The sequence below is a fragment of the Neomonachus schauinslandi genome, chromosome 3, assembly GCF_002201575.2.
Source record: "Neomonachus schauinslandi chromosome 3, ASM220157v2, whole genome shotgun sequence".
NCBI classification, from domain to species: domain Eukaryota; kingdom Metazoa; phylum Chordata; class Mammalia; order Carnivora; family Phocidae; genus Neomonachus; species Neomonachus schauinslandi.
The window spans coordinates 99,387,193-99,409,945 of NC_058405.1; the positions used below are offsets into that span (position 1 = coordinate 99,387,193).

The 22,753-nt window shown below is 45.2% G+C and overlaps 1 protein-coding gene across 1 annotated transcript in view; it reads left to right on the plus strand.

Annotated features, from left to right (window-relative positions):
• MGAT5 (alpha-1,6-mannosylglycoprotein 6-beta-N-acetylglucosaminyltransferase) overlaps positions 1-22,753 on the plus strand; it is a 328,495-nt gene that overhangs the window by 283,159 nt on the left and 22,583 nt on the right. Inside the window, exons 13-15 of the mRNA XM_021695798.1 lie at positions 2,021-2,170; positions 11,875-12,021; positions 19,681-19,797. Of these exons, the coding sequence (XP_021551473.1) occupies positions 2,021-2,170; positions 11,875-12,021; positions 19,681-19,797 (414 nt within the window). The remainder of the gene's footprint in view (positions 1-2,020; positions 2,171-11,874; positions 12,022-19,680; positions 19,798-22,753) is intronic.

Sequence of the window (22,753 nt, forward strand, 5' to 3'; positions counted from 1 at the left end):
CTCTGTGCTCGCTTTCCTCATGGGTTCCCACCATCTTCCTTCTTCCTCCTCCTTTCCCTCCCATGCCCTGTCTCTCTGTCATGCTTGGTCTCAGTCACTGGTCCCTCTGATCACCAACTGTCTGTCTCCGTCTTCCCCTTTCCTCCTGTCAACTCTCACCTGGCTCTCTTTCCACCTCTGGCAGCTGCCTTCTTCAGAACTTGTGTCTGGCTCCTAATCGCCCAGACTCTGACACAAAGTGACCTTTCTGCTCTATGGCCCATGGCCATCTGGCAGGAATCTCTCTGTGTACGGGATTCTGAGCTCCTGAGAGAGGGTCTGATTGGTTCAGCTCACCCTCCGGAGCCTGGCCACGTCCCAGGCTCCTGGCCAGCCTAGAGATGGGTCCCCCTCGGGTCAGACACACCCCGGGCTGGTCAGCAGCGGCAGGGGGCCGGAGTTACAGAATTCCCTCCCTCCCCACCAGGGGGCTGTGGGTGGGGATGGAGTCCCTGAGAAGGGGGTTTGTGGGGACAGGAATCACCAGGTACATCTGGCACAAGACCCATATCCTAGAACCCCTCAAATTAATGTATATCACGGAGGTGATCCTAAATTTGATTCAAGCTATGAATGGGAAGTCAGGGTTTAGAAACTGTTTCTAGTCACCTCTGCATTAATTCAAGGGTACACATCTCTGAAATGATGAATTTAACATCTTCCAGCCATACCAAACATGGCATGAAATTAAACTTTCAGGCCAAGTGTTTCATTTAATGCATACATTAGAGTTCAGGCATGGACTTGGTTGCTTCTGAACAAAATCATCTTGGTGCATAAGACAGAGAAGGGAACGAGGCTGTTTTTCCAGCCATGAAGACTTCTGATACGTGATTTGAAACATGCCTCCCACAAAACGGAGAGCCCTTTGTAATATCCCCCACCAGGGCAGCGCATGGCAGAGGGCAGGCCCTGAGCCCGTCTCAGAACCCTGTGAGGAGGCTGGGAAGCACTGCCGCCCTCCCCCCAGCAGAGCCCCTTCCCCTGCTCTGAGCTCTGTGGCTGCTGGTGCCACACCCCTACATCCCTTGCGGTCTCTAGTCATAGAACTGGCTAGTAATACATTTTCCTGGAGTGTGTGAAAATGGGCTTGGAATGAGGAAAAAAACTTGTCCCACTTTTGTACAACTGGAAAACATTACAGAACTTGAATCTTTCAAATTTCGAAAAGAAAAAAGAAAAAGCAACGTACAAAATCCAGCTTAGGCTACTTAGTCACACGGAAACGTGAAGAGGAAGGGAAAACGAATCGCTTCCACTTCACGGGTGGTTTTGATTTAGAAAATGTGCCTCGAAATTCAGTACAGAAAAGAGGTTTTGTTTTGCTTCTAATAAAAATGAAACTACTTTTGAATGGTTCAGGGTTCGTTGAAGTTTACATTTAATCTTTTTTCCATTTTTTTGTCTACCTGGATATGCTCATTATCTCACCAGATGGCAAGTCAATCAATGCATATTGTGGGAAACTCTTGTCTCCCCCTCATCCCAACTAGGTGGGATCCAGTTCTGACAACATACGTTAATCATCACTAGAAATACTGGCAAGAGCTGGGGATGTTTGCGTTCCTCGGGGACAGCTTAGCATCTCCAGATAAATATTGACTGCCTTCTCTGGGCTTTCCTTCCCCAAACTTCCTGCCCTATAAGGCAGAGGAGCCAAATGCAAAGTGCTGGGTCCCTGCTAATTTACAAAGTGGGGATAATACTTTAAAGCAATTGGCCTTGAGCTATCATTGGTATTCAGTAATATATTGCTACATAATATGTTCCTTCTCGCAGAATTGTACAGCGGCAGTATGACTATGTTTGCCCTCAAAATCCAGTCAGATTACTTTTGAAAGAAATATTATGGGTTTGGAATGCCAAATTCCTGCAACCTCTATATTAAGAACTCTGTCTCTGTGGCCTCCAGCTATGAGGCAGGTTGTTACTAGAATGAAAAGAAAAAAACAAATGCCTTCCCTTTGTGTTCCCTCTTTAGAATAAGAAAATCTATTTGGACATTATTCACACCTACATGGAAGTACACGCGACTGTTTACGGCTCCAGCACAAAGAATATTCCCAGTTACGTGAAAAACCACGGTATCCTCAGTGGACGAGACCTGCAGTTTCTTCTCCGAGAAACCAAGGTAGGTTTTTAGTGATTTTTGTAAAAATCCATCAGTGGTGTGGTTTACAGTCTGTTTCTGTTGGTGTTGCAAATGGGGTCAGAATCTCTCGCGCTGTCTTTTCAATGCTGCAGTAACTCGTTAGGTCATTTCTGGGCAGTGGCTTTCTAGATCAGCTGTGGCTTTAAAGTTAATCATGGAAGGATGTTGCTATGGTTTAAAACTTACTTACCAAGGACCCACGCTGTGCCAGGCGTTCAGTGAGGGGCTGGGGATACGGTGGCAACCAGGAAAGGTAAGGCCCTGTCTTGAGGGTCAGACCTCGTGATCAAGCAGCGGCTGTCACAGCAAGCTTGCCTGGGGTGCCTGGCTCCCTCACTTCCCCACTGGCTTCAAGGAATCGGCCCCCCCAACTGGCTTTTCCTCACGCCTCCTCATTCAAAAAGTTGGTAGTGGACCCTGAAGAAGTTCAGATGGGGCGGTGGTGGGGGGCAGGGAGAGTCCCTTTGGGCTCAGGGAGCAGGGAAGGCACTGTGAAAGATTTGGAGATGGGTGCTGGGCAGGGCGGGCCTGGCGTCAGGAGAGACGAGGGAGGGCCACGTGCTGGAAGCAGAGAAGACACATTCCGGAGGGAGCCACAAAGCCACCCAGCTGCTCTGTTCCCGGGGAAAGAGTGGGAGGAAACCTTCGCTGAGGGGCTGAGGGGCTGACTGTCGCAGGCATAGATGGACCTCAGACCCCATCGGGTCGGTACCTGGGGGAGCCACTGATGGAAAACTATTTTAGTGGTGTGATGAAAGCGTCATTTTGCCCCACTGCCTATAATTCTGCCGGGAAAGTACCACGTGACCTTAGGGGACTTGCAAATAGATCCGAGTTTGGCTTTGAAGAGCCAGACATGGTGCAAGGACTGTTAGAGTGAAGAAAACAAGTGCAATCCCTTCCTTAAGGCACAAGGCAGCTTGTTATCAACAGTGACTATCTCAGTTCTGGGCCCTGGCTGGCTGGCAGGGTTTTCGTTCGTAAGGTAGGGGGAAGGCTGAGTGGGTGAGAGACTCTGTGGCTTCAGAGCGATTTCTCATCATTGTGTGACACTTGGATTTGGGAAAGCATATTCACACACGCTGCCCTGTTTGTTCTCACAAGAGCCCAAAGAGGTAGGTGGAGAAGGTGCTGTTGTTAACTTCATCATAATCAGGAGAAAGTAGGCTAGAGCGTTCGGCTGGCCCATAGTCACTCACTTTGCCTGGCAGGCGACCCTAACTCATGGATTGATTGATTGATTGATTGCAAAATTAAAGCTCTGCTAGGCCCTTAAAGGCACCATCCTCATGAGTAAACACCCAAACTGGAGAACACTTAATGGACACTCACCAGCCAACAGCATATGCACCTCCTTTCTGCCTCAGTTTATCTTTATGTGAATGCATTTAATCATTTCTACCTCCAAGTCATTTTGGTGGTGCCATGAATAAAACAGTTAGGTAAATTATTTATCTCCTTGGCCGAAGATCTGGTTTGTACTAATTAAGATCTCATTTCCTTGCAAGGTCATCTGTAGTCCAATGACTGTTCGTGACAACCCAGGAGTGAAGTGTGTTCGTTCCCCAGTTTGTACTCTCGGCTGCCCGTTCTTTTTCTGTCTCAGGATGACATTTTAGAATCGTTAGAATGTCCGGGCCCTTTAGTGGCAATGCTATTTTTTGCCATTTGCCTCATTTTACTTTTCCCCACATCAGATGGTGGGAAAAGCTCAAGCTCCTTTAAAATTACATTTGGCAGCGCTGGTTTTCAACAGCGTGTCATTACTGTCTCACGCACTCCTATTAACCCAGCCTCGTGAATGTCTTACTCAGCCTTGGAAATTTTAAAAGAACCCTTACTTCCCCTACCATCCACTTACCCTGTCAGAGAGTGGGAAATAGGCCGAAGCTGAGGCCCCTGATGTCCTGGGGAGGAAAAGAGAAGAGGCCTGCCTGTGATGTCCGAGCCGTGATGTGGGAGGTCACCAAACAGCCGAGGACTGCGGCCTGAATTTTGAGTGTGAGGGGCATATATTTATCCTTGAGAAACTGGTGCCTTCACAGGATGTCACTGATCCCATTTTGGATTGCCTGTTCATCTGACTGGAATATATTAAAACACTCCAAGTGGAATTATGGCTAAAATAGTTGGCAAATACGATGAAAATGAGGCCGTGTGTTGCAGAGACTCCCCTCATACCCAGAACACAGCAGCAGGCACAGAAATGAATGGATCCCGGGCTTTGAAATAATGACACTAAAGAACAGTCATGCTTTGCATTTATAACCTTTTCTCCCTCTAACACCTTCCTCTGTGTCTCTGAGCAATTTAAAAGCGATTTATTCCAATCCACGTTGAAAGTGGAGAACTGGAGATACGGAGAAGCAAACATCGGTAGAATGAATGGGATCCGCACACTCGTCAGACTCACTGGAGAGGGAAGCGAGTCTGGTGCTCCTTCAGGTTGGGAGACAGGTGGAACTGATTGGTGCTTAATCAGCTCCTCACTCATTGTTTTTCTTTATGAGCCGTCTTCGAAGCCCTCTACCCAGGCCCAGGAAACCCCGTGCTCGGCAGCATTTCTCCCCAGCGGGCCACAAGAGCCCACGTGTCATTAGCTGGCTCCAGCCACAGGGAGCCTCTGAAGATGGAGGAATTTGGTGTAACACTAAAATTGGGGCTAAAAGAGCCAGGAAGTTGTTGAATCTAACAGACTCTTCTAATAAGCATATAAATTTGGATGAATTAATTATTTTATCAGAGGACCATAGACAAGGCTTTCAGTCCAGCAGACTCCAAGAGTATCGTTGAGGCACGCACTGGGTGGCATGTTTTTATTTGGGGGTTAAGGCCTCCTCTCTTTTAATGTGATTTCTTCCTTCTCCTTCCTAATTTTAACCTCTTCCTGCCCACCCCACCCCCCACCCCAGTCTTAGCACCAGAAGCTCCTTATAGAAGGGGCATTCCCATCCTACACTAGACTGGAGGAGCATTTGGAGTGAGGCAGAACAGGTACCTCCCTTTCTACAGTAAAAAGTTGAGAGCAAATTCTGGCTGTGGAAAACAAGGGGGGAAAGCTGCTGCCGTTCATGCTGTTGCTGTACCCCTTCGCTACCCCAGCCTCTGGCCGTTCACCCTCCAGCACGCGGGCAGGTCATGACAGCCCTGTTGCCCTACCATGTCAGCTCATCAGCTTGGCTGTGGGACTCACCTAGCAGCCTGGGCAGGGTTGGAGGATATACGGTATGTACTGTCCCTGTTCCATCCCATCCCCATGTCTGATCCCCCATCAACCATGACTTTTCCCACGAGCTTGGATGCAGTTGAGCAATCTCTCAAAAATCCAGGGCTTGAGGTGGCCACCACCCATGGAACCAGACTCTCATGCAGCTCCGTGATGAGAGAGGGGCTTTGCCTATTCTGTTTACAGGTACATTTTCAATACCTAGAACAGTGCCTGGCTTATAGAAGGCCTTCGGTTAATTCTATGAAGAATGAAGGAAAGAGGATGAAATCCATTAGCCATCTGGGATCCTGGGACCATGCCCGTAAGAGTCATTTCTTGCTTTGCTCATGAATCACGTACCTAAATCGCCAAGGCTTCCACAGCGGGTGACACTGTCCTTCTGACGGCCCATGCCTGCCTCTCCACCATATTGCCCACACATCACACAGGTGTGACCTGTGAGAGAGAGTCCCAGTGCTTACTAACTGATGGAGCAGTCCATCTTCCATCTTCCATTTCAGACACAGAAATATGCAGCCTCAGATAGTCAAGGAGGCTTCATCCTCGTGGCCAATGCCTAAAATTACTCCCATTCCAGCCAGATGGGAAGAAAATTTAGGTACACACGTACTCCTCTCTCCCTCTTGCCCTCCCACATACGTGTGTAGAATGCAGTGGAGAGCGAGGTCATTCAGTATCTTCTCTGGCTTCAGGAACAAAAGCACATCCGCACACTCAAATACACACAAAAACGTTCAGCATCTCCTCATCCTCACAGAGACATTTGATTGCTGGAAAGATCTCATCTATTAGTATTTACTCTTTTGCTCATTTTTCTGAATGAGCAAAATGTGTATTCACTACCAAATACATTCCAGGCCTTACTCCAGGCATTTTTGCTACAAGGATGACTAAGGCAGTTTTGCCCACCAGTGTTTACACAGATGTGGTAGAGGAGACAAACAGGTAAACTGGGGACTTACTGCAATGTGAAAAGTGCACAGGTAGAAGTGGTAGTAAGAAGAAAGAGGGACACCAATGTACAACTTCTGTGATGCTGTAAGCAGGGTCAACCATCTAGTCTTGCAAAACACTGCACTGTGACTTGTGATGTCCCTTAAGTAAGAGCAGGAGGTTGCTCTGGAGGACGGGAGCCGATTATCAGCCGAATTGTAACGTGGTGCATCCGTGTCAGCGTGGTGCACACGGTCACGGAGATTTACTCTAGTAGTCCTAGCCATTTTCTCTAACCCTATCTGTGCCCTCTCCGTGAGTTCTCTCTTGTCACAAGAACCCTCTGGCCTCAGTACCATGAGAGCCCATGCTTAATGTGACGGTGAATAGGCCTGTTGTGCTGCCTCGCACCTTGTAAACAGTAAACAGTTCGTGCTGGGCAGCTGAAGATGGTCGGCATCTACTGTTAGAAACTTATCCAGAGATTTCTCTTAGCCACCGCCCATCTCCAAGTTAATGCATTTATAATGCAAATTGCAGTGCATGGGATTTTGAACTGCTATTTCCAAATGACCGAAATGGGTGAACTTTTGGTCTTGGTATTGTTGTTTGTGTTGTGTTGGGTTTTGTTTATGAAAGACCACTTGGGTAGCAAGGATAGTCTGGCTGCCTACCCAGTGAGCTGGTCTCTAGGAAATAGCCTTTGACATAGCAGCCAATTCTGACAACCTTTGGGCACTTAAACATACTTGGTGTATATCATTGTCTTGTCTCCTTTAAACCTTCTAGCTCTTTACAAGAGAATCTTCTTGTAGTTTAGGTTAGGGACATGGGCAGCCTATGAGAGGGAATAGCCAAACCTGAATGGGAGAGATTTTGGCCACTATTCTCTTCCTTCAAGCATCGAGTGCAGAAGGGCAGACACGCATCCAGAGAGAGACCCTTTAGGCTACATGAAGGCATCACCTCTCAGGAGAATACATTTCCTCCATACTCGGCTACCATATGGATTCTGTTTAAAGCTATAAAGATTCTTTTTAAAGTTATATTACCAAAAATAGGGGGATTCCCAATCATTATATGAAGAAGAAACAAGGTTAGCAATAGTACGTCATGGCTCATGGGACTGACCTTTCCACGAGGCAGCCGCCATAACCCATGTCTTCTCACTCTTCTGATGGATGTCCCTCCCCTTATTTCAGTCCAGGTACTTTATGGAATAGTGAGAACTCGTAAATACACATGCAGGTGCCAGGCATCTTGTAAACCGCACAACCACAACTCAGGCACGCCTAAGCTCTAGCTAAACAGTACAAGGTCATGTGTGTGTGCAGCTGCATGAAGTTGAATCTGGATTCCAACTCCTGTTCAGTGAACATTTACTTCAGTGCCAAACCTTGGAATACATCGTTTCCATGAAATATCTCATTTAATCCTCTCAGCAACACCATGAAATAAAGCACTATTATTTGCACCATTTTTACATATGACAAGACAGTTTAGAGAGCTTGTGTAACCTTGACTGAGGTCCCATAGCTGGAGAGAATACGTTATAATGGACCTTAGCTAATCCATAGGAAGAGGCATGTAACAGTTTCCCACAGTTAGAGAACTAGGAAGTGAGGCTGTCAGGGTTTGAACTTTGGTCGGCCTGAGTTTAGACCCTGGGCTGTCAGTTCCCACATTGTCCTGATCACTTTGTGCCAGTATTCAATTTATTGGATAAGCTAAGATTGATTCATTGTTCAGACTCCCTCCTGAGCCGCTCCACCAGTTTAGCTAGGTCACGCTAGTCAGAAAAGCTTACGTGGTGCGCGTGTCTTCTATTTTGGATTATCTTCATGTTCCCCATCAAGAGTGACTGGAAACTGACCAAATTCATGTGGAGTCTTCCTAAGAACCACTTTGATCCATGTTGAAAGGATTCCTTGTTAACTGCTCCAGTTAGGGGTTTAGAACAATTCTGTTTCTCCCTTTCACACAGGGTAAGACTCCGAGTGGTTTTACTGAGCCGTTTGTGGACACGTAGGAATGTCCCAATCCTGTGCCGTGAATAAAATCTCTGGTGCTTCATCCGTTTTCTCTTGCTTAGTATTAGTTCAGAAATTTAATTGTAGAGCATGTAATTCCTGGGTTTAGAAATGCTTATTGATGGGAAGGAGTTGCAGCCATGACAATGTTCCGTCATCTGGAATACCCTCATTCGATTCAGGGCTTCTGAAGGCCAGATGAAGTATAAATAAAATATGCCCAGTTTCCTCTCGAAAAGTGAAGCTCTGCTTGAATGAATTCTTGTGATGTGTCTCTTGCCTCCATGCTGAGGATGTCCGTAAGTAGCACAGTGCTGGGGAAGCTGGGGACTTGGGGGGAAGGAAGTTTAGTATGGTTAAGGCCCCCATGTGTGCCAAGGCCATGGGACGCAGGAGTTTAAGGGCTACCCTTTGCTGGTGAGGAGCTCTCTCTGCCTATCCTTTTTGTGATTCAAACCTCAAGAGTGCTATTTGACCTTAATCTGTCTGCTCCATTATAATGTCACAGGTATTGAGTACACAGGAAGCAAGAAAAAATTGCTTATTGACAGAAATGACAACTGTTATTTTGGTGTTTCTGAGTTGTGCATTTCCTGCAATCCTAATTAGCGTGACAAGAAAACTCATTGCCAAGAAATTGTATGGTATTTGCTTAAGCTTCATTCTCAAATTGTGAGGCTTTGGAGAGTTAGCCCGAAATGTTTACTTTCTGTGTACTGAGATGTTTCGATGCCAGCAGGGCAGCCGAGATGGTGCAAATTGTTATTCAGATATAATTAAACTAGGTCACATTCAAGTCCATTAAGCAACAGCCCCATATACTTTTAATTAATGGGTTTAGATTGGTTGGTCTAAAGGAGCTAATTAAATTTTTTTCCAGGATTTTCTATTTAAATAATCATTGTGCATCCTACATTTTCTCCAAAGTTCTTGGCAATTTAAGTTTGATGAAGGTATCAGCACTTCATGGCAGGCCCTGATTTTCAGAGGTCAGGACACATTGTGGGCTCCAGGTCTCTGGTTAAACCCACAGAGCCCCCCCATCTGCATCTTCCAGCACCTTTCTTCTCAGAGTGAAAAGGATCTGGAAGCCCTGTGCTTTCCTGCAACCTGAGAGAGGTCATCTTTCCCCTGGAGAGCCTGCATATCCTCCCAAAAATCTGATAGGGAGGGCGGATCACAGAGCTCAAAAGCCTGAAGGATGGTAACCCTGGATTCTTCATATTTAATAAAGCTGTGATGTCTTGGGATGAGTCCTTCCCACTCTTGCCTTCCATTTCTTCTGCTGCTGTCAGGCATCCTCCCCCACCCCCCGCCCCTGAGCCGCATGCTGAGGCCACACACTATACACTTAAGGTCTCTCTGATAATCTCATTCCTGTCAGCTACTTAAGAAGAGTAAGATCCAGGAGCACCTGGGTGGCTCATTCGCTTAAGAGTCCAACTCTTTTTTTTTTTTAAGATTTTATTTATTCATTTGAGACACAGAGATAGAGCATGAGCAGGGGGAGAGGGAGAGGGAGAAGCAGGCTCCCTGCTGAGCCAGGAGTCGGACACGGGGCTCGATCCCAGGACCCTGGGATCGTGACATGAGCCGAAGGCAGATGCTTAACCATCTGAGCCACCCAGGCACCTCAAGAGTCCAACTCTTGATTTTGGCTCAGGTCATGACGTCGGGCACTAAGCTCAGCTGGGAGTCTGCTTGAGATTCTCTCTCTCCCTCTGCCCTCCTCCCATGCATTCTCTCTCTCTCTCTCCCAGTCCCTCCCTCTCCCTCTCTCTCTCTCAAATAAATAAGTAAATAAAATCTTTAAAAAATAACAGTAAAATCCAGAAACAGGGCCTCCAAGTGGTGGTGGAGATGTCCCTTTATTCTACATCTTCCAGGCTCCTACTCACAGGGTGTTCCTCACCCATGTCTCCAGTGGTTCTGCCCAAGGGATAGTGCCCCCGACCGGCAGTGGGAGCTCTGCTGGCCCCATAGCTGCTCTCCTCAACTCCTCCAGTGGATGTCCCTGGCAGTATATTTGGTCATCCTGAAGTTTACAGGAAGTGAAAGGTTATTCCTCTGAAACAAACAAAGGTTAAGTGCCCTGTTTTGTGCAAAAGAATATACAGTTCAAAAACCTGGGGTTTTTGTTTCTTGTCCCAGAAAAATCCCTGTGGGGGCTACAGTATGTCCAGCATGGGCCATGGTCAGTGTGTTCGGTCCCAAAACTGAGTGCCCAGCACAAACTTCCTGCATCTCTCAGTGGTGCCCAGGGAACCCAGCGGCCGGGACTCAGGTCTCTCCACATGGAACCATTCTAAGCAAGCAATTCCATTTAAGCAGCCACAAAGACGGAATCGCTGGGGAAAGGGCCCCGTGAAAGGAGTATCAGGCCTGCCGTGTATCCACTTCGCCAGTATCCTTCACTCTCGGGGCCTGGCTGCGTGGGTGTTCCTCAGCGTGATGGCAGAAGGGAACGGTGCCATGGGGCCCCGTTATCCTTTGGTGATGGATGTGTCTCCCGAGGCTGAGTGATCTCAGCCTTGGCTCCTTGGTGTGGTAGGGAGATCTCACACCTCCCCAAGGCCGGACTTGGACCCTGCCATCGATGGCTTCCAGCCCACCAGCACCGTGAAGGGTCCCGAGGGGAAGAGCTGCACTGAGGCATTTCCCTGAGATGCTGTTTCGGTTTCGGACCCAGGAATGATTGCCAGTGAGCTGCAGCAAGGCCCCTTTGTCCCAGCAGCTCTGGAGCTCGGGTTTGCAGGAGGACTTGGAGAGTGTGTTTTGGCTGCCATCTATTGTCTGCCGTGGGGAACGCGCATGGTGTACTTGCCGAGGAGGGAAGCCGCCTGGCTGGTGGAGCCGCTCAGCACCCTCTCCCCTCCGCTGAGGGGGAGATAAAAACAAAGTTGTTGGTGTCCCCCAGTGAAAACCCCATTATGAAAACCTGTGTTTACTGAACTACCGTCATTTTAAAGCAGCTCCATTTGAACTGTAATCAAACCGCCAAGTGACCTTTCTGTCCCCCTCGCCCAGCATCCCTGAAAGGGCCTGTTGTTCCTTTGGTTCAATGAAGAAACCTTCTGTTTAGTTAAGCAAGTGTTTCTCCAGTCATGTCTCCTGGTGAGTTACAGAAAGATTATTGTTGGGTCTTGGTTTTTGTTGTTGTTTTGTATTCTTTTAATACCCCCGCCTCCCTACCCCTTCAACTGCTCACCTCTCCCCCACTCCCCACGCTCATTTCTGTACTTTTTTTTTTTTTTTTGCAGAGGAGAGCATAATGAGCTGAGCAGCTTCCTGGGCCTGTAAAGGCCCCCAGTCCTGTTTCTCAGCTCCTGATGTGAGCTGCTTTCTCTTCACCCCACCCCCCCAGGGTCTGGGAACCTTCCAGAGTGTCTGAGGCTTCCACATGGGAATGAAGCACAGAATAGCCCCCTGTGAGCCAGGGACGCCAGTCCTGATTGATGTGTTTATATATGGTGTGCTTTTCTGTCTTACAGTTGTTTGTTGGACTTGGATTCCCTTATGAGGGCCCAGCTCCCCTGGAGGCCATTGCAAATGGATGTGCTTTTCTGAATCCCAAGTTCAGCCCACCCAAAAGCAGCAAAAACACAGACTTTTTCATTGGCAAGCCAACTCTGAGAGAGGTAAGCCTCTATAAAAAAAATCCTTCTTCTTTTAACAGTGTGAATACTAGCTACTTACTGAAGGCTAGGAGCCCGTTCGAACTTCATAGCCTTGGATAGTAGGTATCGTCAACATCATTAAAGGACAGTAGGTATCGTCAACGTCATTTAACATAGCTGGGTGGAAGGAGGGGGTTGCACAGGGGCTCAGGGAGGAATGGCTGATGCCCTGTCCTAACCAGGTGGTGGCACAGCCAAGACTTGCATCTACTTCTGCCCCTCTCCAAACTGTGGCATCTTTTCACTCTGCCTCAGCTCTACCCTAATTCACACAGACCTCTCCAGCCTTCTCAGTGGCTGAGGTCTGACTTTTTGAATGTCTAGAATTTATGGAATAAGGAAATCCACTGGCTAACAGGCATTTTTGAAGAATGTGCTCTCCGCAATGGGCTGTGGGGAATAGAGAGTGTGTCGTGGGGTCCTTCGCTGTCAACCCTGAGAGACAAGACAGATGATGGGCAACTGAAGTCACGTGCCTGGTATTTTCAGCCACCATCCGCGGGCACCATCCTGAGAACTAATCCTGCCATTGCTAGAACTGTTGGCAGAAGCCTTATTTGAATTGCTGTCAGAGATCCTCTTTAAAAATCCACAGCAGGTGGGGGCGCCTGGGTGGCTCAGTTGGTTAAGCAACTGCCTTCGGCTCAGGTCATGATCCTGGAGTTCCTGGATCGAGTCCCGCATCGGGCTCCCTGCTCGGCAGGGAGTCTGCTTCTCCCTCTGACCCTCCCCCCTCTCATGTGCTCTCTGTCTCTCTCATTCTGTCTCAGATAAATAAATAAAAAAATCTTAAAAAAAAATCCACAGCAGGTGATGAATCACCACTGAAGGCAGTTGGATTCGATTTGGGGCAATCAACAAGTCATTTAGAGCATGTGGGTGATCAAGCTGGTGTTTCTGTATCTAGTCAGAAACAGGTGTGTGCAAGAAACCATAAGATTGATCTTCTTATTTCTGTGGCTCTGTGGGCTGCTCCCAAGGAGGAAGCCTCTCCAAGCTGGAGTCCTGGTAGCGCCCCTGTCATTCGGGGCCTTCCCCTGGGGGGCGACCCCGGTGGACGCCCATGATGTAGCTGCAGTATAGCAGCGCTGTGATTAAAGCACACGGTTTTCAATTCTGCTACTTTTAAACCTTTCTGGGTCGACTGAACACCCCCTCCCCCCAAAAGAACCTGAAATGCATTTTCTATGATCATTTTTCACTGATTAGTCAAAGATCTTACCAATTCACAGAGCTTATTATTTTGAGAATGCTTTTTTCTGACCACTGGAGAAAGGGCCAAAGGAGGTGGAGGAAGAGGATTGAGATCCATAGATAATCCTCAAAAAGGACAATCTATGGCCCACACAGCCTCTGACAAGGGGTAACTGTATGTGTGTTGATTCGCATGCTTGCTTTTCCTTCTGCTCGTATAGTACATTTGAATTCTTCCTTATAGGGAGTCATTGCTTTTGGGGAAGTCGTTCCTCAGCAATTCCTAATGCACACCTGTGTGCCAGGTGTTGGGTAAGACACCAGTGCACAGAGCAGAAGTGTTCAGCCTGGCATCGAACAGCTTATTCTTTGGAATGATCTGAAGAGATGCTCCCCAGCAATGAGAACATCTCAGTTTAGGAATCTCTGCTCTACCATGCTCCTGACTTCTTTGAAACTTTTAGGATAGAGTTTAGGATAGAAAATTTGGGTCAATAAATCATCCCTACATTTTAAGTTAGGTGTAAGAAATCTCTGAAGTTTTTCTGCCCACATTGGAATAATTATTTGTAATTTTGTTTTTTTTGTTTTTTTTACTTCTGTTGTGATTAAATATACATAATTTAAAACTTAGCATTTTAACCATTTTAAGTGTATGGTTCACTGGTATTAAATATATTCCCAGTCGTGTGCAACCATAACCACCACCCACCTCCAGAACTTAGTCATCGTTCAAAATAGAAACTGTGTTCATTAAACACCAACTCCCCATTCTCCCCTCCCCACAGCCACCAGTAACCTCTCACCTATGTTCTCTCTAAATTTACCTTTTCTACAAGGTACCTAATGTAAATGAAATCAGACAGTATCCTTTCATGACTGGCTTGTTGCACTTAGCATAATGTTGTCAAAGTTCATAGCATGTGTCAGAATCTCATTCCTTGTAGAGGCCTGGATAATATTCCGTTCTGTAAATACACCACATTCTATTTATCTGTTCATCTGTTAACAAACACTTGGGTTGTTTCCACTTTTTCTCTGTTGTGAATAACGCTGCTGTGAACATTTGTGTACAAGTATCTGCTTGGGTTCTTGCTTTTCATTCTATGTACAAGTGGAGTTGTTGGAATTTACTTTTTATTTATTTTGAAATAGTTTTAGTGTTAGGGAAGAGTTGCACAGAGAGTACAGAGTTTGTGTTTAACACCTTCATCCAGCTTCCCCTGATGGTAACATATTACAAAGCTACAGTACAATTATCAAAACTAAGAAATGAACCCTGATATCACAGTGTTGTCTAAACTACAGTCTAACTGGACTTGGCCATTTTTTTTCCCACTAATATCCTTTTGCGATTCTGAGATCCAGTCCAGGACCCCACATTGCATTTACCTGCCGTGTCTCCTTAATCTCCTCCAGTCTGTGACACTTCTTCAGTCCTTCACTGTCCTTCACGACCGTGACACTTTGAAAGAGTCCCAGTTGGCCTTTTTGTAGGCCCTTGCCCACTTTGGATTTGACAGATGTTGTCTAGTGGTTAGTTTGAGATGACGCATTTTTAGCAAGACTGTCAGAGAAGTGGTATGGCCTTCTCAGTGTGTCATATCGGGGAGGGGGGCGCCATGATCTCAGTCTAATTACTGGTTCAGGTAGTGCCTGCTGGGTTTCTTCACCATAAAGTTACTATTTTTCTCTATATTGGAAAAAATATTTCAAAACTATGCAAATAGTTCTGGTTCTCTTCAAACTTTTGCCCATTTATTTTTACCATGTGTCGGCGGATCTTGCCTAAACAGTTATTATGGTAGTTCTAATGGTGGGTTCCCCCCCCCCCATTGTGATTTTTTTGAATACGTGAAGAGCTAAGAAACCTGTCTTTTCTCGTTGCTGTTTCTGTATATGAGCCTTTGGGAAATGATCAGTCAAAAGTATCTTAGACTACATTGGCAACCAGCACCTTTTTGTTATTAGTAATTCTAAAGATTTTGATGACACTTTGTTACAACTATTTTTTCCTGAAAAAAAAAAGAAAGAAAGAAAATGAGGACACTCATCCACAATCCATTTCCCAGTGAGTGCTGTAATGTCACCAAGATCAGACCAGCCCGTGTTAAGTTATTGAGGAAAGGATGTTCATCATTTCCTGTCCATTGTCATCACTTAGTAATGTGCTTCTCAGTGAGGTGGTGGAGGCTTTTCATTTTTCATGGCATAAGAAGAGAATAGGCGTTAGAGCTGCCCCCACCCCCCACCCCCGGGTGCTTGGTTCCTCCCATCCCCTCAGATGATTCTGCCTGTGCTTAAATGGGACTCTAGTTAGAATGACACTGTGGGGTCCTCTCAGTTGCTCTGAAAGTGACCTCACACGGATGACTCCATCAGTCCTGGGCTCCCACAGGAGGGCTGGGATGCCAAAGGTCAGTTGACAGATGTGCGCTGTGTCCCCAACAGGGCCCAGGGTACTAGCTGCAGCATTGGGGAAACTTATCAAGACCCGTTTCCTGTTTTCCAGGAGCTCAGGTTTTGATACAGAAAGAAATCGCGAAGTTGAGGAGGGAGTGTCAGCCTGGAATTGTGCCAGGTGGAGAATGTGGTGGGTTAACTGAAAGGGGGATGGTGGAGGAGCTGTGCTGTAAAGGGAAGGAAGGAGATGGGGGTGGGGTTCAAGCCTAAAAGGCATGAATGTTGATGAGTTGGAGGGAAATCCCGAGAAGGTCACTCTGCTTTATGCAGGAGGGCAGGTTCCATCTGATGTCTGTCTCCTTCTCTGCGGGAGACAGTGCAGAGAGCAGGCTGGGAGCCAGCTTTGGGAGGACCCAGTGAACTTGACCTCAAGGCCAGGTGGGCCACCCACTCTGCCCTTTCAGCCCACAAAAGCCACAAAATCCCCCTAACCAAAACCGCTTTTCACTGGGAGAGTGCTATCAACAGTCCTATAGAAGCCCAAGGGTCAAAAATCCCTAGAAATCAATTATTCTTTTTTTTATTCTGCAAATGGAAAAATTTTAACCAAAGTGGACATAATTACAAAGCTATTTTTTGTGCCCTTGCTAGTTTTTCCAGTTAAGCAACAATTGATCCATATAAATCAATCTGTATAAATTGCATATATGTCCCTTCTTTGCCTTGGAGACAAAAAGTCTAAATTTCTACCTGACAGTTTTGTCTTTTACATTGGACCAATTTTTAAAACCACGATGTATACTCAAGGGAAAAAGTTCCATATGCCTTAAGTAATGTGGTCGGTTCAGGTTATACTTTCAATGTGATATAAATTGGATTTTTATCTTTATATTGGGAAACACATTAGTAGGTTCTTAATCATTCTTTGGACATTTTGTAAACTGTTAGAAATTCTCTGGCTTCAGGGTTTTTTTCCATAAAGAGAACTCATGTTTTCCTTAGAAATGTAATAGCCACTCTGTAATAATGTCTCATATTTAATAAGATTTTCATTACTTTTACAAACTATACTCCAGTAAATTTGCTGATTGATATACAGTGAAGTAGCTCAGATCAGACGGTTCTCAATAAATTAACAGGGAGGAGCATAACATTCAGAGGGGAAATAATGAATTACAAAATGCCTTACTCGTTAAAATTTAGTAACCCTCAGTAAATATAAATGAATAAAATGATAATGGCTCAGCATTCTGTATTTTCCAAGTGCTTAGAGCAACCTTGCAAATAAGCAAGGACCTTATAAAGGGGAGGGGGGGAGAGACTGCCAATTTTTAAGTGGCTTCATAATGACATTGATGACAACTTTAATTTACCCCCTAATTCCATTGGAAGATTTAATCAGTTTGTTCTCCAGGCCACCAAGTGAAAACGGAGTGACATTTTGCTCGTCTTCAGAAAAGCTCTACTGCAGGCATAAATTCAATCCTGGGATTTTTTTTTTTAGTTTGGCAAGTTTTAGGAGCGTGATTAAAAGACTGGAGTTTACTTTGGGCTTCTTTTCGCCTTTGTCTTAAGAACCCTGTAGGTACTGTAAAATTGTCATCTTCCTTTCCGTCCAAAGCTAATGCGTTGTTGAAGGACCTCAATTTGAATCTGCCCTGCTACTTCCTGGCTGTGTGGTCTTGCAGAATTGTAAACCCCTGTAAATCTCAAAATCCTGATTGATACACAGGAAACATGATAAATAATGCATATGCGGGTCATCAGCACAGTGCCTGAGCCAGCCAGGGGCTTCACTGATATGTGTTGAATCTAAAATGTGTGCTGAGCAGAAAAAAAAAAGAGAAAAGGATTCTTCCCCAGCTCCATGAGGGGCTGTGGTCACTCTGTAGGTTCTATCACTGACCATGTGGCTGAGCGAAAGAAGAGGGTACATGTCAGAAGAATGGGGAACTGAACAGGCCAGCAAGGGGCGTGATTCTGGCAGAGGAGGCAGGAGGAAAGTCTAGGATATTTTCTCCTCAAAATCATGATTTCCAGTGGTGTCTGGGTGGCTCAGTCAGTTAAGCGTCTGGCTCTTGAGTTCAGCTCAGGTCATGATCTCAGGGTCCTGGGATCGAGCCCCATGTCGGGCTCCACACTTAGCAGCCAGTCTGCTTAAGAGTCTCTCTCTCCCTCTGCCCCTCCCCCACTTTCTCTCTCTCTCTCAAATAAAGAGAGAGAATCATGATTTCCATGAGAGAGGGTACCAGTGACAACTGGGAGCTGAGGCCCAGTAACTTAAACTCTGGGTTTCCTGCCCTAAGTATTGCGCGCACACAGTTGGTGAGGGTAGGATACGAAGAATGGTGGCTAGGAGTGAGATGGAGAGAGGCCAGTTAAATCATCCCGTCCTCTGTGTATACTGGAGTCTGAAGAAAAAGAGAACCAGCTTCACCTCTAAAGAAACGGCCTCAACCCTACCAGACCCAACACCTGTATTTCTCCCACAAGTATATTGTAAGATCTACTTTTCTGTCCTGAAATAAAATTCATAAATAATATACCCTGCCTACATATGTAATTTCAAAAAAAAGAATGATTCCCTAGCTCTAACATAAAGGAAAATAATTTTCAATAAGGAAATACATATTTCAGTATATATATAGTCAAGGAATATTATGCCGTACCCAAGAACTATAGTAGAAAACATGTCTCATTCCTCCTTACAATGAGTAAGTTTGTACTTAAGAAGAATAAAACATTCAGCTGAATATGGTTAGCCCTTATTTGGTAAGGGCTTATGGTTGCTTATAAGTGATATTATAAAAGAGAAGCTAAGTTAAAAAGTGCCTATACATATATATATGTATACATACATATGCAACTGCCATTAATGTGAGAGCTACAAATACAGACTGATTTGGGTACGTTGTAATGGAGACTCACCTCATCTGAGTGACATTGACTCGGCTGCCCTGATTTTTCCAAAGTGGTTAACAGCTTATGGGTGAAGTTCCAAAGAAAACACAGTACAAACATCCCTTGATTTACATGGTAATTACATTCCTGGGAAATTCAATGTATATTAAAACTGTGCCAGAGAGTTGGATCCTGTGACCCCATGTGGAAGCCCTGCGGGGCAGGTGGAAGCTGAATGGGGAGCGGACACCCCCCCTCGTGCAGGACTTTAGGGCCTCGTGAGCCATCTGCAACCCCCAGTCCTCAGCCATAGGTTCGGGCGCAGCTCAAGGCAGCACCCCCAGTCTTCGGGAGAACTGAAAATGCTCTCACGAATGTCCAGAAAGCTCCCTTCCCATTACTCCCTGAAAGGGATACAAGCATAAAGGTGGAAGCCAGTTTGGGTGGTGGTAAATTTAGCTATCAAAGGAAGGACCCTTCAGGAACGGAGAATCACCAGCTTTCATCCTGGGTTTCTTTGGACCCTTTGTTCTTAAAATAAAACCTCCGAATTTAGAGCTTTGCTGAATCAGAATTGTCTTTATCAGTATTAAGGCTCCAACATGATGCTAATGATTCGTCCTGAAACCATTCCAAAATTCTGTTTTTCTGGTAGCCTTATTTCTCTTTCTTCACATTTCGTATGTGCCATTACTCATCTTCTTATGACTTTAAAGCTTTTGGCTTTATTATAATTTTCTCATGCTTACCTGTGTGTCCTAACCTGTGTCTTGTAACAGATACTACTTAGACCAAGGGGATTTTCAGGGCTGCGATATGACCAAGAGTTAACTGTTCCACTGTATCTTGGTGCAGCTTTGGGAGTCGGAACCACCTGTAAAAGCCACTGTGGCACCTAGTTTTGACATTTCCAAGTGGGATTCAAGATGTGGAGCTCTCACTCTTTTATTGTTTTCTACTTACGGGTCCTCAGGAGGTTTTGATCATCAGGGAAGGACAAAAATGTCTTGTTAGCTACGAAAGTACAATGCCATAAAAACAAAACGCTTCATCTAGCACAGAAGGCTTAAAAAAAAAAGAAAAAAGTTTGTGAGACTGAGCTGCTTTGTCTTTCTCTTCCAGCTGACATCCCAGCATCCTTATGCTGAAGTTTTCATCGGCCAGCCCCACGTTTGGACGGTTGACCTCAGCAATCAGGAGGAAGTGGGAGATGCCGTGAAAGCAATTTTAAGTCAGAAGGTTGTGTCTTTTTTTCCGTTTTCCCCCATCTGTGCTGTGAACTGGAATGTGTGGAAAGCCTCACAGGCCCTCTGGTAGAATGATTAGAACATTTCCAGGTCAGCTTAACTCTGAGATTAGAAAAGAGCCACAGTGTAGGATTTGGCCCGCGGAGGGTTCATGGGTGCACTGGAGGGTGGGAACAGAGCTGGTGCCCCTGTGTGTGTGGACTCTCCAGACCTTTTGGCATGATTGCTGGGTCCCAGATACAATAGTAGGAGGTTGAATTACATTTGTTTCACTGCTTAATGATGGTCGCTCTCACAGAGATCAGAAAACACAAACCAGCTCCCCTACCAAAAAGTAAGAATGATAGGAGCTATTAAGGAAATACTGGGAAATGTTTTTATATAGCATTTATTCATTTGACTTTTTTTTACCTAAACATCTTAATAGAATTTTGTATTTATAAGTAACTGACGTTTCTGGATTCTCCTGATGAAGTTAGCAGACATTTATTAAGTACCTACTGTAGGCAGAGCACCCTCTGAGCCACTTTAGGGGACACTCACTTCCATAAACATAATTGAGGCTGGCTCCCAGCCTGTAGGAGGCTTACTGCCCAGTGGGGATGGGCCAAGTTAACCTCTCCCAACCCCCCCCGACTGCCTTCCACACTATTGGGTGCACCCTGCTCTCTGTACTCCTCCTACTAGAACACTATACTCTGTTAACAGTTATTTAGGAGAGGCAGTAGAGGCATGGTTGTAAGGAGTACGGGCTGCAGTTAGCTTGGGGTTGGGGTTCCAGCCCGACCACCTACTAGTAGCGTCCCCTCAGGCAGTTATTTAACCTCTGAGTCTTAGTTTCTTCATCTCTTTAAGTAGTAGTACCTACTATATAGGTATTTGTAAGGAGTCAATGAGATAATGAATATAAAGCCCTTAAGTGGAACGTCTACCACATAGTGAGTGTTTAGTTGTTTTTATTAAGTCACTATTAGTATTACACATATAATATTCTTATTTTTGTGATCAACAGTCTGGATTTACACTAGACTGCCAGCAACATGAAGGCCGGAAATATGTCTGTCTCACTGCTGTACTCTGTACCCAGCATAGTGATTCACCTAATGGATTGAGAGAGGGAGGGATAGGTATTTGCCGAATGTGTTCAGTGCCAACAACAACATGCAAAAGATGGAGAAGTGGACGTTGGAGGAAGCTTTCTGGAAAGTGCAGCACTGGGTTAAGTCTTTTAGGAAGAGTAGGAATTTGCAAAGCTGAACTGAGAAGTGGACCAGAAGGACATGGGCTCAAGGCACAGTGTGAGTAAAGGGGAAGAGGCTGAGTGGAGTGTGGCCCCACTGGGTTGCCTCAGAATATCTGCCACACAGCCCGAGCTTCACCACCAGAGAGTCATTCCTATGGAGGCTGATGGTTCTATCTTTCTTTCTTGAGTCCCTGAGTCCCTTAGGGTATTAGCTTCTCAGGACTACCATAACAAAGAACCGCAAACTTGGTGGCTTTAACAACAGAAATTTATTCTCTCACAGTTTCAGGGACTAGAAGTCCAAAATTAGGATGTCGGCAGGACCGTGCTCCCTCCAAAGCCTGTAGTGGGGGATTCTTCCTTGCCTCTTGCATCTTCTGGTGGCCCCAGGCTTTCCTTGACTTGCAGCTGCAGCACCTTAACCTGTGTGTCTGTGTGTCTGTGTGTCTGTCTTTTCCATTCTTAGAAGGACATCAGTCATATTGGATTAGGCCCCAGTCTAATTGGACCTCATCTTAACTTGATTACATCTGCAAAGACCCTATTTCCAAATAACGTCACATTTACAGCTACTGGGAGTTTGAACTTGTGCATTTTCTTTTTGAGGGACATAAATTCAACCCATAACACTTGGTTAAGTGCACATACCCTTGAAAAATGAGTAATTGAAAAGGTAACGTAGAGGCAGAAAATCTTGGATCATGGAGTACAAAACTTTTTAGGTGATAGATCCCTTTTGTCAAACAAAAATCTAATGGGAATGCCTGATACAGAAAGCACAGAGTGAGGCACTGAGTTGTATTTGCTCATTGCTACATGAGATAGACTCTCTTCACTCCATGGAACCTCTAGTGCTCTACATTTTAAAACTCTGATCGATCTTTTTCCACCTTATTCCAAAAATTATTCAAGACCACGTGAGAAAAATAGTAATTATAATAGTAGCTCTTAGGTAGAGAGAATCTCTTTCTACACATCTGGAATCTCTCTGTATCTTTATGAGCCTTATCTCATTTAATCATTATGAGCCTTATCTCAATCGTTATCTCACATAATTCTTCTACAGATAAAAAGATTGAGGTTTAAAGAAATTAAGTAATTTACCCAAGATCACACAGCTAGTAAGTAGTAAAAACCTGGATTGAAGCCTAGGTCTTTTTGACTAGTGCATTATAAAGTTTAGAAAGGAAAAGAAATATGGAAAGAAGTAAAGGGAAAGATAAGAGTGGGACTGAGAGGTGAAGTAAGTAATGAGATTAATACAAAAACTATTGTCATTAAAATCCTTACGCTTGTTAGAAATGGGTCAGAAATTTAGTGCCAGGCTTTCTCATATTTAATTACAAGATTTTAAATTACATGACACTCAAAAAGGCAAGGTATAATGACCCATCATTAAGAGAGGAAACGCTCATTAAAACCAGACCTAGAGATGGCCCAGATGTGTTGGAATTTATTAGAAAGCAACTTCAAAATGCTCAGATAAATGTATTAGAAGGTTTGGGAAAAAGGTGGACAGTATATGTGAACAGATGGGGAATTTCAATAGAAAGCTAGAAACTTTTTCTCAAAACCAAAGGAAAAAATGCTAGAACTTAAAAAACAATTGGAAATGAAGAACTCTTTCAGTGGCCTTATCATCAGAGTATACACAGCAGAGGCAAATATCAGTGAACTTATCAATATCTTATCAAGATATTGACTT